Source organism: Sarcophilus harrisii, chromosome 3 (assembly GCF_902635505.1).
Source record: "Sarcophilus harrisii chromosome 3, mSarHar1.11, whole genome shotgun sequence".
NCBI lineage: Eukaryota > Metazoa > Chordata > Mammalia > Dasyuromorphia > Dasyuridae > Sarcophilus > Sarcophilus harrisii.
The window spans coordinates 144,150,264-144,171,716 of NC_045428.1; the positions used below are offsets into that span (position 1 = coordinate 144,150,264).

At 32.6% G+C, this 21,453-nt stretch overlaps 1 protein-coding gene and 1 pseudogene across 3 annotated transcripts in view; both read right to left on the reverse strand.

Moving 5' to 3' along the window:
- Positions 1-21,453, reverse strand: part of UGGT2 (UDP-glucose glycoprotein glucosyltransferase 2) — a 191,672-nt gene that overhangs the window by 158,054 nt on the left and 12,165 nt on the right. For all 3 annotated transcript variants that reach the window (XM_031958563.1, XM_031958562.1, XM_031958565.1), the window contains exons 3-4: positions 7,157-7,287; positions 5,721-5,833 (exon numbers count right to left, since the gene is read on the reverse strand). In XM_031958563.1, the coding sequence (XP_031814423.1) occupies positions 5,721-5,833; positions 7,157-7,287 (244 nt within the window). The remainder of the gene's footprint in view (positions 1-5,720; positions 5,834-7,156; positions 7,288-21,453) is intronic.
- Positions 8,300-10,375, reverse strand: LOC111720018 (annotated as a pseudogene).

Genomic DNA, 21,453 nt, shown 5'->3' on the forward strand with positions numbered 1-21,453 from the left:
CAATGATTCTGTCTTAAGATATGTAAACACTACAAAATATAATCAAATGTCATACTTATTTTAGTGAAATAATTTAAAATATTTTTTGACAGCTGCTTTCCTAACAGAGTACAGCAGAAGCAATTTTAAAATACTAATTATTAACTTAGCTACATAAAGATGTATGTGCTTCAGTGAGTTTTGGTAAATAAAAGAAAACAATATTACTAACTTTTCTGATGTAATGCCAAAATTATTCTATAATACAGGAAAAAAAACAGTCCTTTAAAATACATAATTTACTGTAATGGAAAAGGAATGATAAACTTGGATTCTAGTAAGATGATCTCTGCCTCTGACATTTTGAATCTCAGTTTCCTCATATATGAAATGACAGCAACTACAATTTCTTTCCTTATTCCACTTTTACTAATTTTTTTCATATGAAGGATTTTCAATTCCATGTATTGGAGTTAATTTATTTTACCTTATGTAATAACCTCTATTTCTTGTTTGGGTAAGGTTTCTCTCATTACAACCATGAAACTAATCTAGTTTTTAATCTATATTGAGTTGTTTCAGTTGTGTCCAGATTTTTATGACCTCATTTGGGATGTTCTTAACAGAGGTATTGCAGTATATTGCATTTTCTTTTCCTGCTTATTTTACAGATGAGAAACTGAGGCAAAAAACGGTGTGACAAGAATCCCACAGCTAATAATGTATCTGAAATTAGAACTGAACTTATGAAAATGAGTCTTCCTGATGGTCCAATGCTCTAACCATTGCACCATCTAACTGTCACCAAACAATCTGATACTGGTTAAGAATCAGAGTGATGGATTAGTGGAATAGATTAGTAAATGACCACAGTAATTTAGTTTTGATAAACCCAAAGATCCAATTTGAAGGGTAAGAACTAACAAACTGACAAAAATTGCTAGGACAACTGGAAAGCAGTTTGGAAGAAACTAGACATAGAGCAAGATTTTGCACACTATACCAAGATAAAGTAAAAACAGATAAATGATTTAGAGGTAAAGGGCAATATCATAAGTGAATCAGGGGAGCATGGAAAATTTTACCTGTCAGAACTATGGATAAGGGAAGAGTTTATGAGATACAATGGAACACTAGAAATAAAATGAATAATTTTAATTAGCCAAAATTAAAAATCTTTTTGCACAAAAAAACCAATGCAATCAAAATTAGAAGAAAAGCAGGAAGCTGGGGGAAAAAAATCTTGCAGCAAATTTCTTGGATAAAGGCCTCATTCTCAAATATATAGGAAACTGAGCCAAATTTGAAAAAAAAAAAAATAAAGCTAAAAACTAAACATATCAAGAGCCATTCCCCTATTGATAAAAGGTCAAATGATATGAACAGGTACTTTTCATAGAAGAGGAAACAAAGGCTATCAATAGACACTTGAAAAAAAATGCTCAAAATTAGTAATTGAAGAAATTCCTATTAAAACAACTCTGAGATGTTACTTCACACTTACTAGATTAGTTACTATGATAGAAATGGAAAATGACAAAAACTGAGAATATGGAAAAATTGGGACATGAATGCATTGTTGGTGAAATTATAAACTTGGCCAGCTCTTTTGGAGAACAATTTGAAAAGTGTCTAAAAGGCTATATAATTATGCACAGCCTTTGATCCATAGCTAAATCCTAAAGAGATCAAAGAAAAATAAATAGAACCCATGCATAAAAATATTAATAGGAATTCTTTGGAAACTGAAGGAGATACCCTCTAATTGAGATATGGCTGAACAAGTTACAGTATATGATTGTAATATAATACTATTGTGCTATAAGAAATGATGAGCCCAAAGTTTTCAGAAAAATCTGGGAAGCATTATATAAACTGATGCAAAATGTGAACAGAATCAGGAGAAGAATACTGTACGTATTAAAAGCAATATAATAATGCTGGATCAATTTTGAAAGACTTAGCTATTATGATCAGGACAATAATTAAAGATAATTCAGATAATTCCAAAAGATACACGATGAAAAAATGTTATCTACCATCAGAGAGATTAGAAATAATGAACTCCAAATGCAGATTAAAGTATGCTTTATTTAAAAAGCAAGTTTTAAAACTAGTTCCTGGGGGTTTTCATTCTGAGATTTCTTTCAGGAGTGGATTCTTCATATTTCTATTTTACCCTTTGGTTCAAAGAAATATGAACAGTTTTTTTTAAGAGTTCTTGAAATAGGAAGTCTAGGACTGATTTTTGTTAATGGTAGACACTCTAATGATTTTTAATATTTTTCTCCATGATCTGTTTTACAAATCAGTTATTTTAGCTGTGAAGTGTTCTAAATTTTCTTCTTTACCCCCTAAGCCAAGGGTCCTCAAACTTTTTAAATAGGGGACCAATTCACTGTCCCTCAGACTGTTGGAGGGCTGGATTATAGTAAAAACAAAAACTTTATTTTGTGGGCCTTTAAATAAAGAAACTTCATAGTCCTGGATGAGGGGGAATAAACGTCCTCAGCTGCTGCATCTGGCCCCCGGGCTGTAGTTTGAGGACCCCTGCCTAAGCCTTTTGACTTTGTTTTAATTTTTCTGGTTGTCTCATGTAGTCATTGGCTTCTATGATCTTGGCTCTGCCCAATTAACCTGAATTTTTCAAAGCAGTTAGGGACCTTCTTAGTAATCTCTTAACTTATCTTAGGCATGAGCTCCCTATTAGTCATGTTTATCTAATCATTTCCACTCTAAAGGTCATTCTCCTGGATAAAGAAAACAGAAGCAAAATTAAGTTAAAATTCTTTGTCTTCTCTGTTTATTGTTATTCTCATCCTGCCAAGCATACAAGATAACCCTTTTTGAAGATTCCTTTCTCTTCCAATATAACAAAAACAAATAAAATGAATCTGTAACAACCAACCACCCTTTTTGTTGTCCTTAGGTATCCTTTTCAGCCTTAATTCATTCTAGGATTCTGCATTCCTGATATTCTTTTAAATAGGATCCTGCAATCTGGCCTTACTACTATCTTGCTTAAACTGGTCTCTTCAAACAAATTGGATTTTTTCCCTCATTGGAATAATTTCCCTTTGTGTCTTCAGATTTTTTCTGAAGCAACTCTCATCCTTTTTGGACTAATTTTTCCCTGTAGCATTTTACTCCAAAGGAACCTATCTTTCCTCTGAACCCTTTTAAATTTGCTTACCCAAAATCAAAGATTTGTATCTGACTATGCCCAGGTTTCATCTCTTTTATCACAGACTATAGGGCTAAGTTGCTCTCCCTACATTTCTCCCCTACATTTGTACCCCAGCCAGGAATAGAAAGTTAAGGAGGACCCTTTAGTAAGAATCAGATCCTCAAGGTGATTTCCCTTTGTTGGCTCCCCCATACTTCTAAAGATGAAATTATTACTAACAAATAATAGAGCTATTAGCTGCACTATTTTTTGGAAAGGTAGGGAGAGAAGGAAAGAGAGAGAGGGAGAGAAGGAAAGAGAGAGAGTGAGAGTAAGAAAGGGAGGAAGAGTATGAAAAGTGAGGAGTAAAGGCCAAGGATGGCCTTCAACAGATGTCTGACATACTCATGCATTAGAATTGGAGCCTGTGCATTGATTTAGCCCTTCTGCAAAACAATTTAGGGTTAGGGTCAGAAGACACTAAATTGCAGGTAAAAGAAAAAGGAAATAAACTAAATGAACAAATGTCAAAATACTATTTTTTATCATACCAAGAACTATAAACAATATGATTGCTCATCAATTTGGGCAAATTGTGAACAAATTATGGCACATGAATGTAATGGAAGATTATTGTACTGTAAGAAATGACAAACATCAGGGATTAAGAGAAACAGTAAAACTTCTAACATGTGACATAGGGTAGAGTGAACAGGGTCAGGAGAGCAACTTATTCAATGAACAAAATGACTTAAAGGAAAACAACATCTAAGATTTTAGAACTCTTATCTATGCAGTGACTAATCTTTATTTAGAAGATTAATAATGAGCTATGCATCCCAATTCTTGGTAGAATGTTTTAGAAGTACAGAATGAAGAAATAACATTTTTAGTCATATCAATGGGTAAATTTGTTCTACTTCACCATATATATATGCTACAAAGTAGAATTTTTATGATGACGGAATGAAAAGAGGGGACATAAGTTGATGGGTATTAATAATGATGCCAAAAAAGGTGAAAATAAATGTGTCAATGGAATTTTTTAAAAGTATACAGTAGAGAGTAGAAGAAAGCTCAGAAGGGATACAGACAGGGATAATTTTTAAACTATGTTTTAAAATTAAATATACAGTTAAAAAAACCAAACTGCACACAAGAGACCACAATTTCAAATATAACTTTGTTCTTTTACATTCAAATTTCAATATTTTTAAATTCATTATAAAAACCAAAATAATAGAAATAAGTGGGTTAGAACTGAAAAGAGTACATTTAAAGACCATAAACCTGTTAGTATTATTGTTAACATTAATATTGCCTAATTCACATGTCATATTCTACTAGTTGGACTGAACCCCACAACACCATAGTGGATCTTATATACATATCATTGAAAAGGGATCAACTTGATAATTCACATAGTAAAATAAAGTATATGAAAAATGCATATTGTGAAGACCTTACAATGTAAAATTGGAATAAAATAATATTATCTTTTAACCCTTGCACTCACTACCCTCTCAATCTATTTTCCTAATTTTCTTTGCCCCCTCACTGACATTTTAGATATTCATTTGGACAATTATTTATGCCTAGATTTGTAAATGAATAAGAAATCATGGTTCAGATCTAACAAATTTATATTTGATTAATTACATTAATATAATTACAATTAAATGGAATTAATTACATTAAATTAATATTTAATGATCCTGAGTAATTCACTGACACAGTTCCAGCTTTTAAATATCAATATTCTCTTGCTGATATGAAATCCATCTTTTTTAAATATCTATATTCTCTTGGTGATATGAAATGGTTGCAAATCATGGAATACAATAATTTTGGAAGAATGAAAATTTCAAATGACCTAAATAATAATGGAAAGATAGACTCTGAGTATACCCCAGCTAGTCCATATATTACCAACAATAATATAAATATGAGAAGTGGTATAAAAGATTTCAAGAATACACACACATTTATAAATGTATAATGTAAAAGAAGTGAGATGTTTATTCATCAGAAAGATGAGGATGCGTGGAATATTAAAAGAGCTAGAATAAAGACTGCACACAATGGGCAGATCATTCCAGTTTATAGAAATATTTGTGAGAAAATTGCACAGACTGAGAAGGCAATTTAATTCAATGGAAGATTTACATTTAATAAGTATATTATAGATCAAAGTAAATACAAATACAGAATAAACGACTCCTGAGGATAGTGGAATTCTCCTTTTTCACTTATTAGCATTTTGCTCATTTCTCAATTTCTTTTTATAATAGGTACTTAAACAACTGATATAATATAAATGTTATATTCATGACTTAACCAAATTTCTATTCTTTTAGATTTTCATAAATATTTGTATTTTGAACTAAAACGAATGACAAAAATTAGCAATAAAAACTCCATAATATTTTATGGCAGTATTAGAAATAAGATGAATAATTTTAAAAGCTTATATATTAGAAGTGAAAATATCTAGGAAACTATACAATAAGAAGGGTTATATTGTGATAATATTTTCTTTATGAACTACTTTTTCTATAGATATAAATTTCATTACCTCAGAGTAGCCTTCTTCAGAAGCTTTTTAATCTCCTTAGTTTTACAGGTGCACTCCTTATGGATAACCACAAATGCAGTGCAATCTTCTGGTGGTAGTTCATCAGCAGCAATCTAACATTACAAAGATTATGCTTAATTAGGAAGATTTCATTGCAATCCATTTTAAAATTAATATCCTTATTTTATTAAAATAAATCAACTACCATAAACCATTGTTCTAATTAAAATAAAAATTTTCAAAAAATCAGAATATTTTCAATTTTGTTTTTGGCTAGAGAAAAACTGTAACAAGATCAACTTTATTTCCAGGAAATACTAAATTCAAATTTTACATTAAAAGTTTGTAAATTTTCAGAAGGTAATACAATATTCTTTTTATGTGCAAATATTTCCCCTTATTATATGCTATGAAGTACTCTGAATCCTGTGAACTCTTGTGCCTCTGGGAGAAGGAGCACTTGAACTGCTGGGGCCCCTTGACCTAATGCCTATGGGGCTGCTTTTCCTTGTTTTGCATTTACTTGTACACATGTTGCATATCTGTTGCCGATGCTGATTATCATACAATCTATTTGGGGATAAAATAGTGGTCACAGAGGATGGTGGGTCAATTTTTTTTTTCACTTAAATAGGTTAGCTGATGTAGATGCTGTACCCATACCCTCCCCAATGCTGGTACAAAAAATTGTCACAAGTTCAAATCTCACTGGGGCCTCTGAACTGTTATGATGAGATACAGATGTGAAAAAGAGTCTGATATAATTTTAAGTGGGGAGTTTATTGAAGTTGGCGGCTACTGGGGGAAAAACCCAAATCAAGCAGCTCTGAACAGAAGGAAGTAGGGGTTTATAAAGGCTAAAACCATTAAGGGGAGAAGGTTCCATAGCATAAGGGAAATAACAAAAGCAAGTAGAGTGAAGGTTATATTTTTTAATGCTAGGTGGAGAAAAAGGGATGGCATAATGACCAGAAGTTTTGGCTAACCTAAGCAAGACATGCTGAAATGTCAAGATGTACTCAAGGCTAACAAGCAGATGTATTTACAAGAGAAGACAGCCTTTCCATAACATTTTTATAACCTTGAGACAAAAAGGGCCCCAGCTTGCAGGTGTTAGAAATATTTCAAGTAGTTGCATGTTCCAGGAAATACTAATCTTGCAACCATGAGAAGTTCCAAAAGGTCTCAGAAATTTCAAGTACTCCTCCCAGAAGCACAGGGTATCAGAGGATTCAGAGTACTTCAGCTACATCCCCCAACCCACAGGCACATGGGCAAACACATGCATATACTCACCCCTAATACACTGAAATAGCACATCATACATTACCTACTTTAAATTTTTAAATGTGTGGTTCACAAAGAAAATGTTATCAGTAGGCCATAGTAACTAATGCGTGTTTCTATGCAAACATAGGTAAGTCAATTTTACATACCTGCTGAAACAATTGAATGGTTGGTGAGTATGCTCTTATAGACAAGGCAAATTTTAAGAGATTGATCTGCAGATTGTTTAAAAATTGTCCTGCTTTTTTCAAGATTAAGTTGTAATATGAGTATTCTGAGTCTGTAAAAAAAAAAAAATAAAGACAGGGAAAGAAGAATTTAGTATTATATATCCAACAGCTTTTCACCTCCATTTTCCTAAGGCAGGAAATTAATCTATCAATGTCGAATAATTTTATTTTTCAACTTGGAATACCTACAATATAAGAAGGAAGGAGAGTCAGAAAAATCAAGATCCTTGTTTTTTTAACTAAACTTCACATATTATCACAAGAATGCTGGTTACTAGAATAAACACACACCTATAATCTGTGGTTTCTAAACCTGCTTGCAGAGTCTGTCTGGAAGTTTCAGTCCCTTCTAGGGCTGTCCAATAGATCTCTACTGTCATGACCAGACTTCTTGAGCAGCTGTAGATAAGAAATCAAAGCCTGAGATGGTTATTAAGCAAGAGGATGCATTATACATATACATATACTCTCACACATCAATACGAAAGTAGAGATCACATAAAATATGGATCATGGTAATATTTTATTCAATAAAGATAATTTGTAAATACTCTCAGATTGCAAAGGTCACTGGGAGAATGCAAAGAAGAAGATAATTCAATTACTTAATATTTACAGAATGCTGACAAAGCACAAGGGACTGTGAGGGATTCAAGGTTGAATTATAAATACATGGTTATGGCTATCAAAGAGTTTACAATCAAGCAGAGGAGTATCATTAAAAATAAAGACCACTGATAGAAGGGAAATATAAAATAAAACCTGTGACCATGAGGAGGACAACAAATTTAACTAAAGAGATAGGAATGGTATATATGAAACACTTAGTTCCTGACTTGACATATACATATTTATAAGGGGGGGAGGGGGTAGAAGCTTTGTCAAAGGATACAGAAATGCTAATAAAAATTCCAGTAAAAAATTTGTGGATTGGAAAGAGAAGAGAAATATCAAGACATGCCCTGCTCCCAAAAAGTCACTCTTTACTTGGAGGAGCTAATATGTAAAAGGAAGTTTATCTATCTATATAAAAAAATCCTACAACTAAAAAATATGTATTAAAGGGGTTTTTTAAAATTAAAAATAAATCTGTTTTGTTTTATTTCTCAACTTGATGTGCATGATAAACTCTAGAATTTATTACCTTTCATATTGAATGGGGGCAAGGAAATGTTGCTTAAAGTCAAGAGATAATAGGAACAAAAAGGGGAGGCAACTCATTGTCTAAATTCCTATTATAGATATAATATCATTAAAATTCAAAGAAGGGAAAGACATGTAGCTGAAACAATATTGAAAGAACTTCAATTCACAAATAGAGAGATGAACTTGGTATAATCACAACCCATGCCAGTCCATTCTGGGCACTTCTTTTTCATGTCTTCCCCATATGTTTGCCACAGAGAGTTCACTGAAAGTACTGGAATATGATACTACTGATATCATATAATAATTAATCTTTACATAATGCTTTAAAGTTGGCAAAGCATTTTATAAATTTTTTTAAAAAAGAAACCAATGTTTATTATTCATCAGAATTTTTCCAATCCTATTAGAGCATCTGGAACAAAACTTAAGTGGTATTTTCTACCCACTCAGTAGCCTGAGCAGTAGGAATTGCAGACCAGTCCTCAGTAGCCAAATGAGTACTCCAGTCTTCAGTAGGAAATTGCAAAATGGGCACAGATGGCACCTGTACTACTTTGGACTAATCAGCCACCTCTAGTTAAGTAGATGTAAATTCTGGGGCAGGTGCAGTCCATTCACCTTGCAATCTTTGTCACTACCTTCTCAGGTGCAACCTGCTCTTCCTTTTCAATCTTCCCTGGATCTCTGTTGAAGTAAAGATCTGGCATAATCTCCTGCGGGTGTATAGAGGAAATGGTACCATGCAAACATAGGACTTCACAGGCCAGCATCCACCATCTCAGACCCTCTTGTTATTAACATGGAAAGATAATATCGACAAGAAGAGGGAAAAGCTGTGTTGCCCATTGCAATGGTTGGGAGGTCAACATATAATGCTTCAGTTAGAGGCTAGTGATCTACCAGAGGATCAGTGACCACCAAGAGGCTCCCTGAATTCTGGATCTGGTTAGTGAATGTGCCCAGTATAAAATGTCCAGCAATAGGTGTGGCTGCAGCAAATTTCAAAAAAGTTCACTGGATGGTGTTCCTGGATGAGATGATATTAACACTAGCTAGATTTTTCATTGAGCTGCTTTGCTTTCCCCAAGTTTTCTTCAAATTAATGATATAGATGCCATCACTTTCTTTTGTAAATATACTGTTCCATCTGGAAGCCCAAAATAGTGCTACCCAAATGGGTTCCTGCAGCAAGGACTTTGAGAGCATCCTTCTTCTTCATCTGCAAGACATCTAGGGCTCCAGACATTGTTAAAGTTTTCCTTTAAAATTATGAAAGAAACCAAGGACCACTTTGTGTGGAACCTACTTCTGAGCAATGTGGAAAGAACAAATATTATCTTATTTGATCTTCACAAGCTCCTTGAATTGTAGTTGCTATTATTATCCCCACTTTACAATAAAGAAAACTGAGATATCTAGAGACTAAGTGACCCAATCAGAGTAATAAAGTTAGTAAATTTCAGGCCTTCCTGACTACAGATCCAATACTCTATTCATTATGACAACTCTCTGCCAATGGAACAGGCTATCCAGTTAACCCTTAATCTTTACACAATGTTAGTTCATCTTTTTTTTTTTTTTTTTTTTTTTTTTTAATATATCAGTTCTTCTTGGTACTTCCTTAAATGTTATATATTGCAGTCTGTTTATGTTCACCAGACACTTCTCCACTGTGCTCTAAATTACATTCATTCTTAATTCTTTGGGAGACTGTATTCCATCCATTAAGCCACACAATCAATAGTGGAAGAAAAGTGGTATTAAAAGAGTAATTCATTTTCGTTTCTGGGACTCTTAGTTGGAGTCACTAAAAGAATTCTAAAATTTCCCAAAGGTAATTTATCACATGTTTCTCTTTTTGGTTTAATTCCGGATCATATTTGTTGACTTTTTTTATTTCTACCTTGTTCTGCTTTGCAAATTAGTTACATATTTACTTACTGAAATACTTTTTTTTTTTCCTGAGGCAATTGGTGTTAAGTGACTTGCCCAGAGTCACACAGCCAGGAAGTATTAAGTGTCTAAGGCCACATTTGAACTCAGGTCTTCCTGACTTCACTTCAGGCCTGGTGCTCTATCCATTGTGCCACCTAGGTGCTCCAACTGAAATACTTTTAAAGGATCTTTTGGTAAAACCAAAAATTTACTTACATCAGGAAAACGCCCCCCAAAATTATTGTAATGAACATCTATTTTCTCTGTCATTTATATCCCATTTTTTCCTATCAATAACAAAATAAGTCGGGTCTTGGAGTTTTTTTTTTAAATGTGCACATTATCTTTTTCTCACAGAATCACATTTTAAAGTAATTCAGGTACTTCCCATACCCAAAAGGAATACCTATTGGTGGTCATTCAGCTTCTGTTTAAAGACTTCAAATGAGGGGAAATCCATAACCTCACAAAGCAGATCAATCCATTTTAGAAGTATCCTGATTATTAAGAAGGTATTCCTGATACAAGACTAAATTTACCTTTGTGCAATTTCTGCATTGCTTATTGTTCTACCTTTTGGGGTCAAATAAAATAAAGCTAATCTCTCTTCTATGTAGCCTTCTTTCAAATAGCTGAATATAACTCTAATGTTCATTCTTCTCTTATGCTAGCTAAATATTACCACTTTATTCAATCAATTTTTATATGATATGAACTGAAGGTCTTTGACTATCCAGGTTATCCTCCTCTATCTGGGATGGACACTAGCTTATCAATATTCTTCCCAAAATGTGTCATATAAAACTGAATATAAGTCTTCAGATGTGGTCTGATCTGGGCAAACTATAGAGAAATACTACCTTATTTGTGAAAACTACGCCTTTCAATGTATGACACTGTTGGTATCTCTCCCATCCTAAACTTTTCCAGACTGACCATGCTCTTGAGATTTTTCATCACTGTGCTCAATGTCATTTAACATCCAAGTCAGTTTTCCATTTGACTTAACTCTAACAAAATGATACTATTTGAATGAATTATTTTTAAAAGAAAAATTGATCAAATTCTCCTAATCTTCTTAATTTATATAATGGGCACCACGTATTTCTCTATAGGAATGATTCCATGGTAAATTAGTACATCTTAGAAAAGGAAAAGAAAAGAAATTCATGAATAAAACTTATAATATGAAAACCTATATATCCTGGTTGAAAAGAGAGAAAAAAAGGACAAAGAAAATTCAATTCATTTATTTTATAAGTAACTTTGAGCTAATTTTTACAGATCAAGGGCTTAACTCTCATGACTTTCATTAGACTAATACATTCCCTCCTACACCAATAGCCATGAGCATATACAAAGAACAAAGATGTCAAAGTTCATTCACAGCCTGAGTTTCCAATTTAACTTCAAATTCTATCTGAGCCTTTCTCTGGCCTCTTCAAGCATGCAGTAGGCACAGTGAAAAGGTTAACATTCACTTAAAGTTTTCCATTCATTACTTCATGTTTTGTAGAATCTTACATTTATGAAATGGTCCAGCAAGACTAGAAAAGGCCTTAACACATCATCTGTAACAATATATTCAATGTTTTGTTTAAATCCTCTTTGAAGTACTAAAAATATGCAAAGCTTTTGGAAATTATAAATAAAGTACAATCTCATATCACCTTTTGTCAAGATATCTGCCCTTGAAAAATTCTAGTAGATTATTAAGATTTCCCTAATGAGCTATATCAAATATATTTTGAATTTTAAAGTCTTGATCACCTTCCACAATATCCTTATCAAACACTTTGAACCATGCCCTAATCACATTTATAATGTATATGTTGTTGTTAATTTCCTTTAATTATATCTAATCTCCATAAATGTCTAATTTTTTTAAAACTTCATAATTTTTGACTATACCATTTTTTAGATAGAAAAGTTCCTTGAGTTTACTATTTGCTACAGTGACTGGAAACTAACATTTACTCAAACTGTGCATACTCTTTGATCCAGCAGTGTTTCTACTGAGCTTATATCCCAAAAAAATCTTAAAGGAGGGAAAGGGACCCACATGTGCAAAATGTTTGTGGGAGCCCTTTTTTGCAGTGGCGAGAAACTGGAAACTGAATGGATGCCCATTAGTTGGAGAATGGCTGAACAATTTATAGTATATGAATGTTATGGAATATTATTGTTCTATAAGAAACGATCAGCAGGATGATTTCAGAGAGGCCTGGAGAGACTTACATGAACTGATGCTAAGTAAAATGAGCAGAACCAGGAGATCACTGTACAAAACAACAGCAAGATTATATGATGATCAGTTCTGAGGGATGTGGCTCTTCTCAACAATGAGACGATTCAGGCCAGTTCCAATGATTTTATGATGATGAGAGCAATTTATACCCCGAGAGAGGTCCGTGGGAACTGAATGTGGATCACAACATAGCATTTTCACTTCTTTTGTTTTTGTTTGCTTGAATTTTATTTTTTCTCATTTTTCCCTTTTTTGATCTGATTTTTCTTTTGCATCAGGATAATTGTATAAATATGTATGCCTGTCGGAATTACATATATTTTGCCATGTTTAACACAAATAACATTTATGTTTAAATGAACATTTAGGTTTCTTGATTCAAGGGAACTAAAGTGGTATAACTTTTGAAAAGACACCAAAAAGGGCTAGGAATTCTCAAGCATAAGGATGCATTAAGATTAGGAATTTCCCAACATGCTAAGTCCAGAAGAAGATGTAAGATAACATAAGTTGTAAATACCTTCTAGGCAGGGATTACATAATAGCTTTCTTTTGACTATAGGCAAGCCAAACTATCTCACACAGCTAATATGCAAATTAAATGGAATAATGTATGGATACTGCTTTTTAAACTTTAAAATGCTATATAAATTTTAGTTATTATTTTGAGACAAACAGCACCAACACTGCAAAGAATCCCATAGTTATTCAGCAAAGACTTAATATTTGATTCAGGGTCCAATGGGATTATTCATGGATCATATTTTACTTTGGGGAATGTGGTAATTAAGAAGTAAAGCACAGGATAAAAAGCAGTATTGTTTGTATCTATATATAAAGCAAATGTGTGTATATTTAAGGCATACACTTTCTATAAAACATTTATTTCTACAATGAATTGTAGATTCATTGCTCAGGAGGCAATTTTCCTAACAGCAAAGGTCCAAGATGGAATGGGCTGCCACTCTATCAAGGGATGGATTTTGGAGGATTTTAAGTAACGACTGGAGGACCACTTGTTAAGTTTGGCATAGGACCATGCCTAAGTGAAGGGGCAAGTCAATTCTCCGAGAGCCTCCACAGCTGTGAATCATAACATCTGAAGGAGTTGCAGGGCAGCCTTTACTGACACAGGTGTTGCTTGTGGTCTGGGAATCAAATAAATTGGAGGCAGAGGGAAGAGGAGAGAGATCAGACAACGCAACAGCTTCTCAGTGGAGAGGTCAGAGAATAGTAATTGCCTCTCAGTCTCCTTGTATCATCATCATCCTCTCACATGAAGCGATCCATTTTACAGGTCTGAGTTAGACCTCCAGCAGCCATTGACAGGTGGCTCCCATATCATAACAATAATTAACATTCCTTCCGTGTATTCACTGGACTATAGCGTTCCTTAGCTTCCTTTCAACTCTTCAGCTATAAGTTTCTGTAACTTGAAATCACTATCTTCTATATAAGATTTTTTTTCCTTTTATTTATCCCACAACCTTCTCTAGAATGTGAATGTCCCCAGTTTTAAAATTCTATTTGAGCAATAAAGTCCAGATCTGCATCTTTCATGATTTAATAAAATCTAAAAATACCAGTTCTCAAATAATCCTTTTGTAGATTTTTTGAAGTCCTTAAATTTAATACCCTTGATGACTAAAATTTTTTGAATCCCTTTCAGTTCTCTAATATTTTTTTAAAGGTCAGAAAGATCAGGTTGACTAGGAAAGACTTTAATCAATTGGGTAAAAGAGATCTTGACCTTGTCGGCCCTGTTACTGCAGCAAATTACTTTGACAAATTACTTTGCAGATCTAATGTGAATGATAAATATTTTTCATTATTCCCTACAAAAATCTTTATATTTCAGGGTGAATCTAATGAGTTAACTCTATTCATTCTTTTTTTTCCTTTTTTATTAAAGTTTTTTATTTACAAAACATATGCATGGGTAATTTTTCAACACTGACCCTTGCAAAGTCTTTTGTTCCAAATTATCCCCTCCTATCTCTACCCCAGATGGCAGGTAGTCAAATACATGTTAAATATATTAAAATAAAGAAAACAAAATGCAAGCAAACAATAACAGAAAGAGTGAGAATGCTATGTTGTGATCCACACTCAATTCCCACAGTCCTCTCTCTGGGTGCAGATGGGTCTGAAATTGGTTTGAATCATCTCATTGTTGAGGAGAGAGCCACATCCATCAGAATTGATCATCATATAGTCTTTAATGATGAGCTGGTTCTGCTCATTTCACTTAGCAACAATTGATGTAAATCTCTCCGGGCCTCTATGAAATCATCCTGCTGGTTATTTCTTACACAATAATATTCCATAACATCCATATACCATAACTTATTCAGTTATATCATCTCCAATTGATGGGTATTCATTCTGACTGTATTTATTCCTGGAGTCCTTTACATTTTAAAATTTTCTGTCATGTGGAAAATAAAGACTGTTCCATACCCAAAAACATTAGGGGGGGGGGTTCTAAAAGCCTTTGCAAAAGGGAGTGATCCAATAACAAACTATGAGAGAAATCTAAACAAAATGTATAAATAAGATTTATCCAGGAATGTTTGGAATTTCCAGAATGGGAACAAGAAGAGGAAAATCTATATTAAACTTAAATCTGTTTTAGCCTAGAGTTCTTAGGAAAAGTCTTATGATATCACAGGTCACCTTTTATCAGGAAAAATAACCACCACCACTGTAGAATATTCTAAGTTTAGATGTAACAGTGAATTAGAGAATTAGGAAACAGTATGATGTAGTAGATAAAGTGCTAGACTTAGATTCAAATTTTACTTTAGATGCATACTAGCTAGATCATCAACAAATTATTAACCTGAGCCTCAGTTGGCTTTCTCACTTACGTGTACTACCTTCTTTATAGTGTTTTTGTAAATGTGAATTATTTTTATTCATTCATTAAATATTAATGAAAGTCTTTGATGTTATTTTTTCCAATTTTTTTTGATGATTGCTTATAGTTTGTTGTCTATTTGAGCTGAAGCAATAGCATACTGAACTGACAATTAGAGGAATTAATTTATAACTACTGTCAATATCTAGCTTGGATTCTGATAACTTAAGAGACATCATATAATAAACATGTATTTGTCTGTGTATGTATACATATACACATATATGCATATATATATATATATATATATATATATGCTGGATGATTTCTTAAATTTGACTGTAGAGAAACTCCTCTGCCAATTTTTTGTAAACTTACAGATTTCTGAGTTCTTTCTATAGTTCATCTACATCAATTTATTGTTATTGTCCAGTACCTAGAAAAAAGGTTTATTTAGATCCAAAGAGATGGCAATTTCACCATGTATTTTTTCATTTGTAGTCAAAACCATTAAGACTCATATATCTGGATAACCATTTCTAGTTGTTCTGAACTCTCCTTTCCCTTTAACCTATAGTCATCTAATTCAGGGCCACTACTCTATCTTAGATTTCCTCACCCTTTGGATGACTACAGCTATTTTCCAGATAAGATCACCCTTGCTGATACTTGTCTTTGCTCCTATTTCCAAGGCCAAAGAACATTGATAAAAAAAAATGTTAAATTAATAACTGAGAAACCATTTTTGCATCAATTTCCCTGATAAACCCTTATTTCTCAAATATATAGGGAACTAAGCCAAATGTATAAAAAATAAGAGCCATTCCCCAACTGATAAATTAACAATAGCCAGCCATATGGGGAGGGGGGAAATGCTCTAAATAACTACTGATTAGAGAAATGCAAATTAAAAAACTCTGAGATACTACCTTACACGTATCAGATTGGCTAACATTACAGCAAAGAAAAATCACAAAAGCTGTAGGGGATGTGGAAAAATTGGCACACTAATTCACTGCTGGTGGAGTAAGTAGTTCAACCATTCTGGAGACTAATTTCAAACTATACCTAATGGGCTTTAAACATCATACCTTTTGATCTATTCAATGCCACTATTTTATCTGTATCCCAAAGAAATCAAAGAAGGAGAAAATGACCTATTTGCACAAAATACTTATATAAGCTCGTTTTGTGGTGACAAAGAATTGTAAATTGAGGGGATGCTTATCAATTGGGGAATGATTGAACAAATTGTGATATATGATTGTATTAGAATATTATTGTGCTATAAGGAATTATGAACAGGATATATTTCAGAAAAATCTTAGAAGTCCTAAATCAACTAATACAAAGTAAAGTGAGTAGAACTAGAAAAATGTATACAGTAATAGCAATATTGTTAAGAATGATTACTGTGTATTATTGTTCTGTAAGAAATGACCAGCAGGATGAATACAGAGAGGATTGGTGAGACTTACACAAACTGATGCTGAGTGAAATGAGCAGAACCAGGAGATCATTATATACCTCAACAATGATACTGTATGAGGATGTATTCTGATGGAAGTGGATTTCTTTGACAAAGAGAAGATCTAACTCAGTTTCAATTGATCAAAGATGGACAGAAACAGCTACACCCAAAGAAAGAACACTAGGAAATGAATGTAAACTGCTTGCATTTTTGTTTTTCTTCCCTGGTTATTTTTACCTTCTGAATCCAATTCTCCCTGTGCAACAAGAGAACTGGTCAGTTCTGCACACATATATTGTATCTAGGATATACTGTAACCTATTTAACATGTATAGGACTGCTTGCCAGCTGGGGAAGGGGATGGAGGGAGGGAGAGGAAAAATCGGAACAGAAGTGAGTGCAAGGGATAATGTTGTAAAAAATTACCCTGGCATGAGTTCTGTCAATAAAAACTTATTTAAAAATATAAAAATTAAAAAAATTTAAAAAAAAAATAAGAATGATTACTGTGAAAGACTTAGCTATCTGACTGACAACAATCCAAAATAATTCCAAAAGACCCATGATGAAAATTCTATCCGTCTTTAGAAAGAGAATTTATGAACTCTGAGTGCAGATTAAAGGACATTGTTTTACTTTTATATTTTTTTTGTGTGTGTGTATTTACTTTTCAAACATTGCTATTATGGAAATGTTTTGTATGACTTCACAAGTACAATCAATGTCATATTGCTTGCCTTCTCTATAGAAGCTTCAGAGATGTCGGAAGGAAGGAGAGACTTAGAAACTCAAAAATTTATAAAGATGACTTAAAATTTTTCCATATAATTGGGAAATATTTAATAAAATAAATTTTAAAATATTTAAAAAGTTGTTAAGTAATACTGCCTCGGCCCAATATAGAATTTGTTAGTTTTAACATGGTCTTTATTATACTTTGCAATGTTTGACTCATCTTTTAAACATAATTCAGGCACACTTTGTTCTTTTTCTGAGACCTTAATTTCTCATCCCTACTATGCCTCCTACTTTACTGGAAAATTTTCATTTTTGAACTTATTTATCTAGCCTCATATCCTTCCCTCCTATTTCAGAGGAAAAGAAGTCTTTCTTAAAGTTAATTCCATGTAATGTAATCTTCATTAACTCTCAAAGTTGAAAGAGATCTTAGAGGTCATCTAAATTACTAAATCCCCTCTATAATATGTAGGAATTAGTTTCAAAGTGCTTTGTGGAGGCAACTGGATGGTACAATAGATAGAGAATAGTAGATTTGGAGTCAATAAGACTTGAATTCAAATTCAGATATTCAAATTCAGATATTTACTTACTGTAATCCTGTGCAAATTTACCTCTCTCAGTTGTTACTACTACTACTACTACTACTACTACTACTACTACTACTACTACTACTACTACTACTACTACTACTACTACTACTACTACTACTACAACTCAACTGTAAAATAGGATAACAGCATTTCCTCATCAGGTTGTAAGGATCAAATGAGATAATATTTATGAAGCACTTAGCACACTACTTGGCACAAAGTATTCAAATGTTTATTTTTATTTCTTTCCTTCTTCATGACTTCCTATGATGTTCCATAGGGCAAAGCTACATAAAGCAGCCCCAAATGCTCGCAGAGACTGCCATAAATATGATCAGATAGTAATAAATAAAAGTGAGACAAGCATTCCTAGTTTTATTTTTGTTGTCAGTTTGAAATATTTATGAAATACTGATTATTGTTTTCACTGTTGCCAAGAAACTGAATGTTAATAAAATATTAATTTAACTTTTTCAATCCTTGTTCTTACTTTTTCCCATCAAATCTTTGTATCACTCAATATTTTACCAATTTTATCAATCAATAAGCCAACCAGTCAATCAATAAACATTTATTAAACACTTACTATGCTCAAGGTTCCTTCTTATGTTCCATCTCTTACATGATCTTCTTAGTTACCCTATAACAGTGGTTCTCAAACTTTTGTTTTCAGTATCTTTATCCTATTAAAAATTATTGAGGATCTCTCCAAAGAGTTTTTGTTTATCTGGATTATATTTATAGATATTTACCATATTGGAAATAAAAACGATTTTTTAATTTGTAGACCCTGTAAAAGGGTTTCAGAGATCCCCAGGATTCTCTAGACCATACTTTGAGAACCACTGCCCTATAAGGTTGGTATGACAAGAAATTTAGACAATAGGAAATTAAGCTAGAAAAAAAAGTGACTAACAATATTGACAGTAAATGAATGACTAAGAACTAGGAATAAGACTCTATCTCCTAATTAGTCATGAGCTCTTTCTGAACTTATTGTTTGGACTTTTAGAGAGAAAGAATTTTAAGGTGTGTTGTTGATAGTAATAATATCTTGGGTTCAAAGCTCCTATCCCAAAGTAATTCTCCTCAGAAAATTTTGAACCTGAAGATCAGTTTCATGCTTATTAAATTATCTGAGAGCATAAAATTTCCTAGAGATTTCAAGTGAATTGGGGGAATTGGGGTCAAAACAGTTACTTATACCCCATCAAAACTGACATCAAAATTATTTTGACATATAATTTCATAATTAATATTTTTGAAGAGGAAATTACAAATGCTGATAACATTACTCTGCATACTACAGTTCCCAACACAGGTTAGCAAGCACTGCTTGATATATATTATATTATAAATAAATATGTATATATGTATTTTATATATATATATACAAAATATAAATATGTATATATAACAAGTGTAGTAGAAAGAGTGTTAGTCTGGATTCAAGTTAAAAAATTAAAAATTGTGAATTATACTAGATGGGTTTCTGAGGTTCCTTCCCATTCTGAGATTCTATATTTATATCTATAAACAAGATACCTATATCGATATCTGTATGATTTTTTAAAATTGATTTGCCAATATTTCCCCAAATCACCATAAACTGATCCAAGTTTACTTCTTGTGAGATTTTTTCATAGGTGGTACACGTGTACATTCAGACACTAGCCCTAATTAGAGATAGTTTGTGGCCACTGAAAAAAATTTTTGATTAGACCTTAAACTTCAACTTGATTAAAGCAAAGATCTGACTGAGCTGTTAATACACATTAATATAAATTCAGAAAAATCAGAAGTCACACAAGTTGCTTCCCTTCAAAATGAGATAGGAGAACACTCTTTTTTACTCTTTTCTAACTACTGATGAAGAATCACAGGTCATTACCCTTTTAAATTTCTTTAAGGTCACTGTGACCACCCTATTACTGAAACAGGCTTATTCCTTCAAGCATAACCTTAACTGCTTTGTTCATTCTAATTTAATATCATTCCAGACCGCTTCTTTTTAGAAGATCATTACACAGTCTAATAGGTCTCACTATAGGCATTTTTCTTTTGACTCCTTTTGCTCAATTAGATCCTATTATTTCAACTCTGATTTATAAAAACTGGGTGCTTATTGTACTTCCTTGGGGAGCATTTACAAATTAAAGATACAATCACAATTACATTCTGGCAACTCTAGCCATAAAAAGAAAGATGCCTATCCACTTAGCACAGTACTTAGTAGTGCTTTCATGATAAACAAAAACTATTCATCCTCAAGGTTCTACAGGTAATATGGCTACTAAACAGAAAATTGGTTTTTCAATAAATAAGGAAGTGCTTGATTAAATGTGTCCTCTGATACTCAAACCTTTGTGCCCCTGGAAAAATCATTTAACCTCTCAGAGACTATTTCTTCATCAGAAAAATAAAAATAACTCTGCCTCAGATTTGTTGTGAGGGTCAAAGAAAATAAATTATTATATTCAAAGTGCTTTGTAAACTTTAAGGTACCACATTTTAGCTCTTCCTTATGAAAATAGCTTAATGAGCTTTTTCATGCTAAGGCATTAATATCTTGAGGATCAAAGAAGATAAATTGTATATGAAGAACATTGTAAACTTAAAAGTATCATATAAATGCCAGTTCTTCTGTTATTGAAAGATTACCTTGCTAATAAACCCCATCATCTTATAGCTTTAATAACTTCTCAATAGTGTGGTTGAAATAACTATCAAACATGATAAATTATGCTTTTAAAAATTTTTACCAGAAAAATAGATGTTATTTTGTGTACTTTAAAAAAAATCACTCCAGTGGTCTATTAATCAATTTATGCCCTCTCTGTGAGATCTTTCCTGACTGTCTCGTGAGAAATTATTTTTCCTACACAATCTCATAGTCTTTTTTACTCCTCTCATGCACTTAAATAATCTATGTACATACCTGATCTTCCTGTACCATAAGATCCTCATTTACTGAAATCAATTTTTTTTTGTATCTCCCCTCCTTGCAATATTCCCAGAATGATATTTTGCACAAATTCTTTTGAATGAATTTGTTTAACCTATGTTTGAAGAATGTTTAGTTCTTTTCCCCCTCTCAAACTTCAAACCAACATCTACAAATATAATTTTGGCCTTTTCCAAGTTTTTATTTGGATAGACTTTGATTTCAAATCAAAACAGATGAAATATACCAATTAAAATGTGCCAGCTGCTCATTAGCTT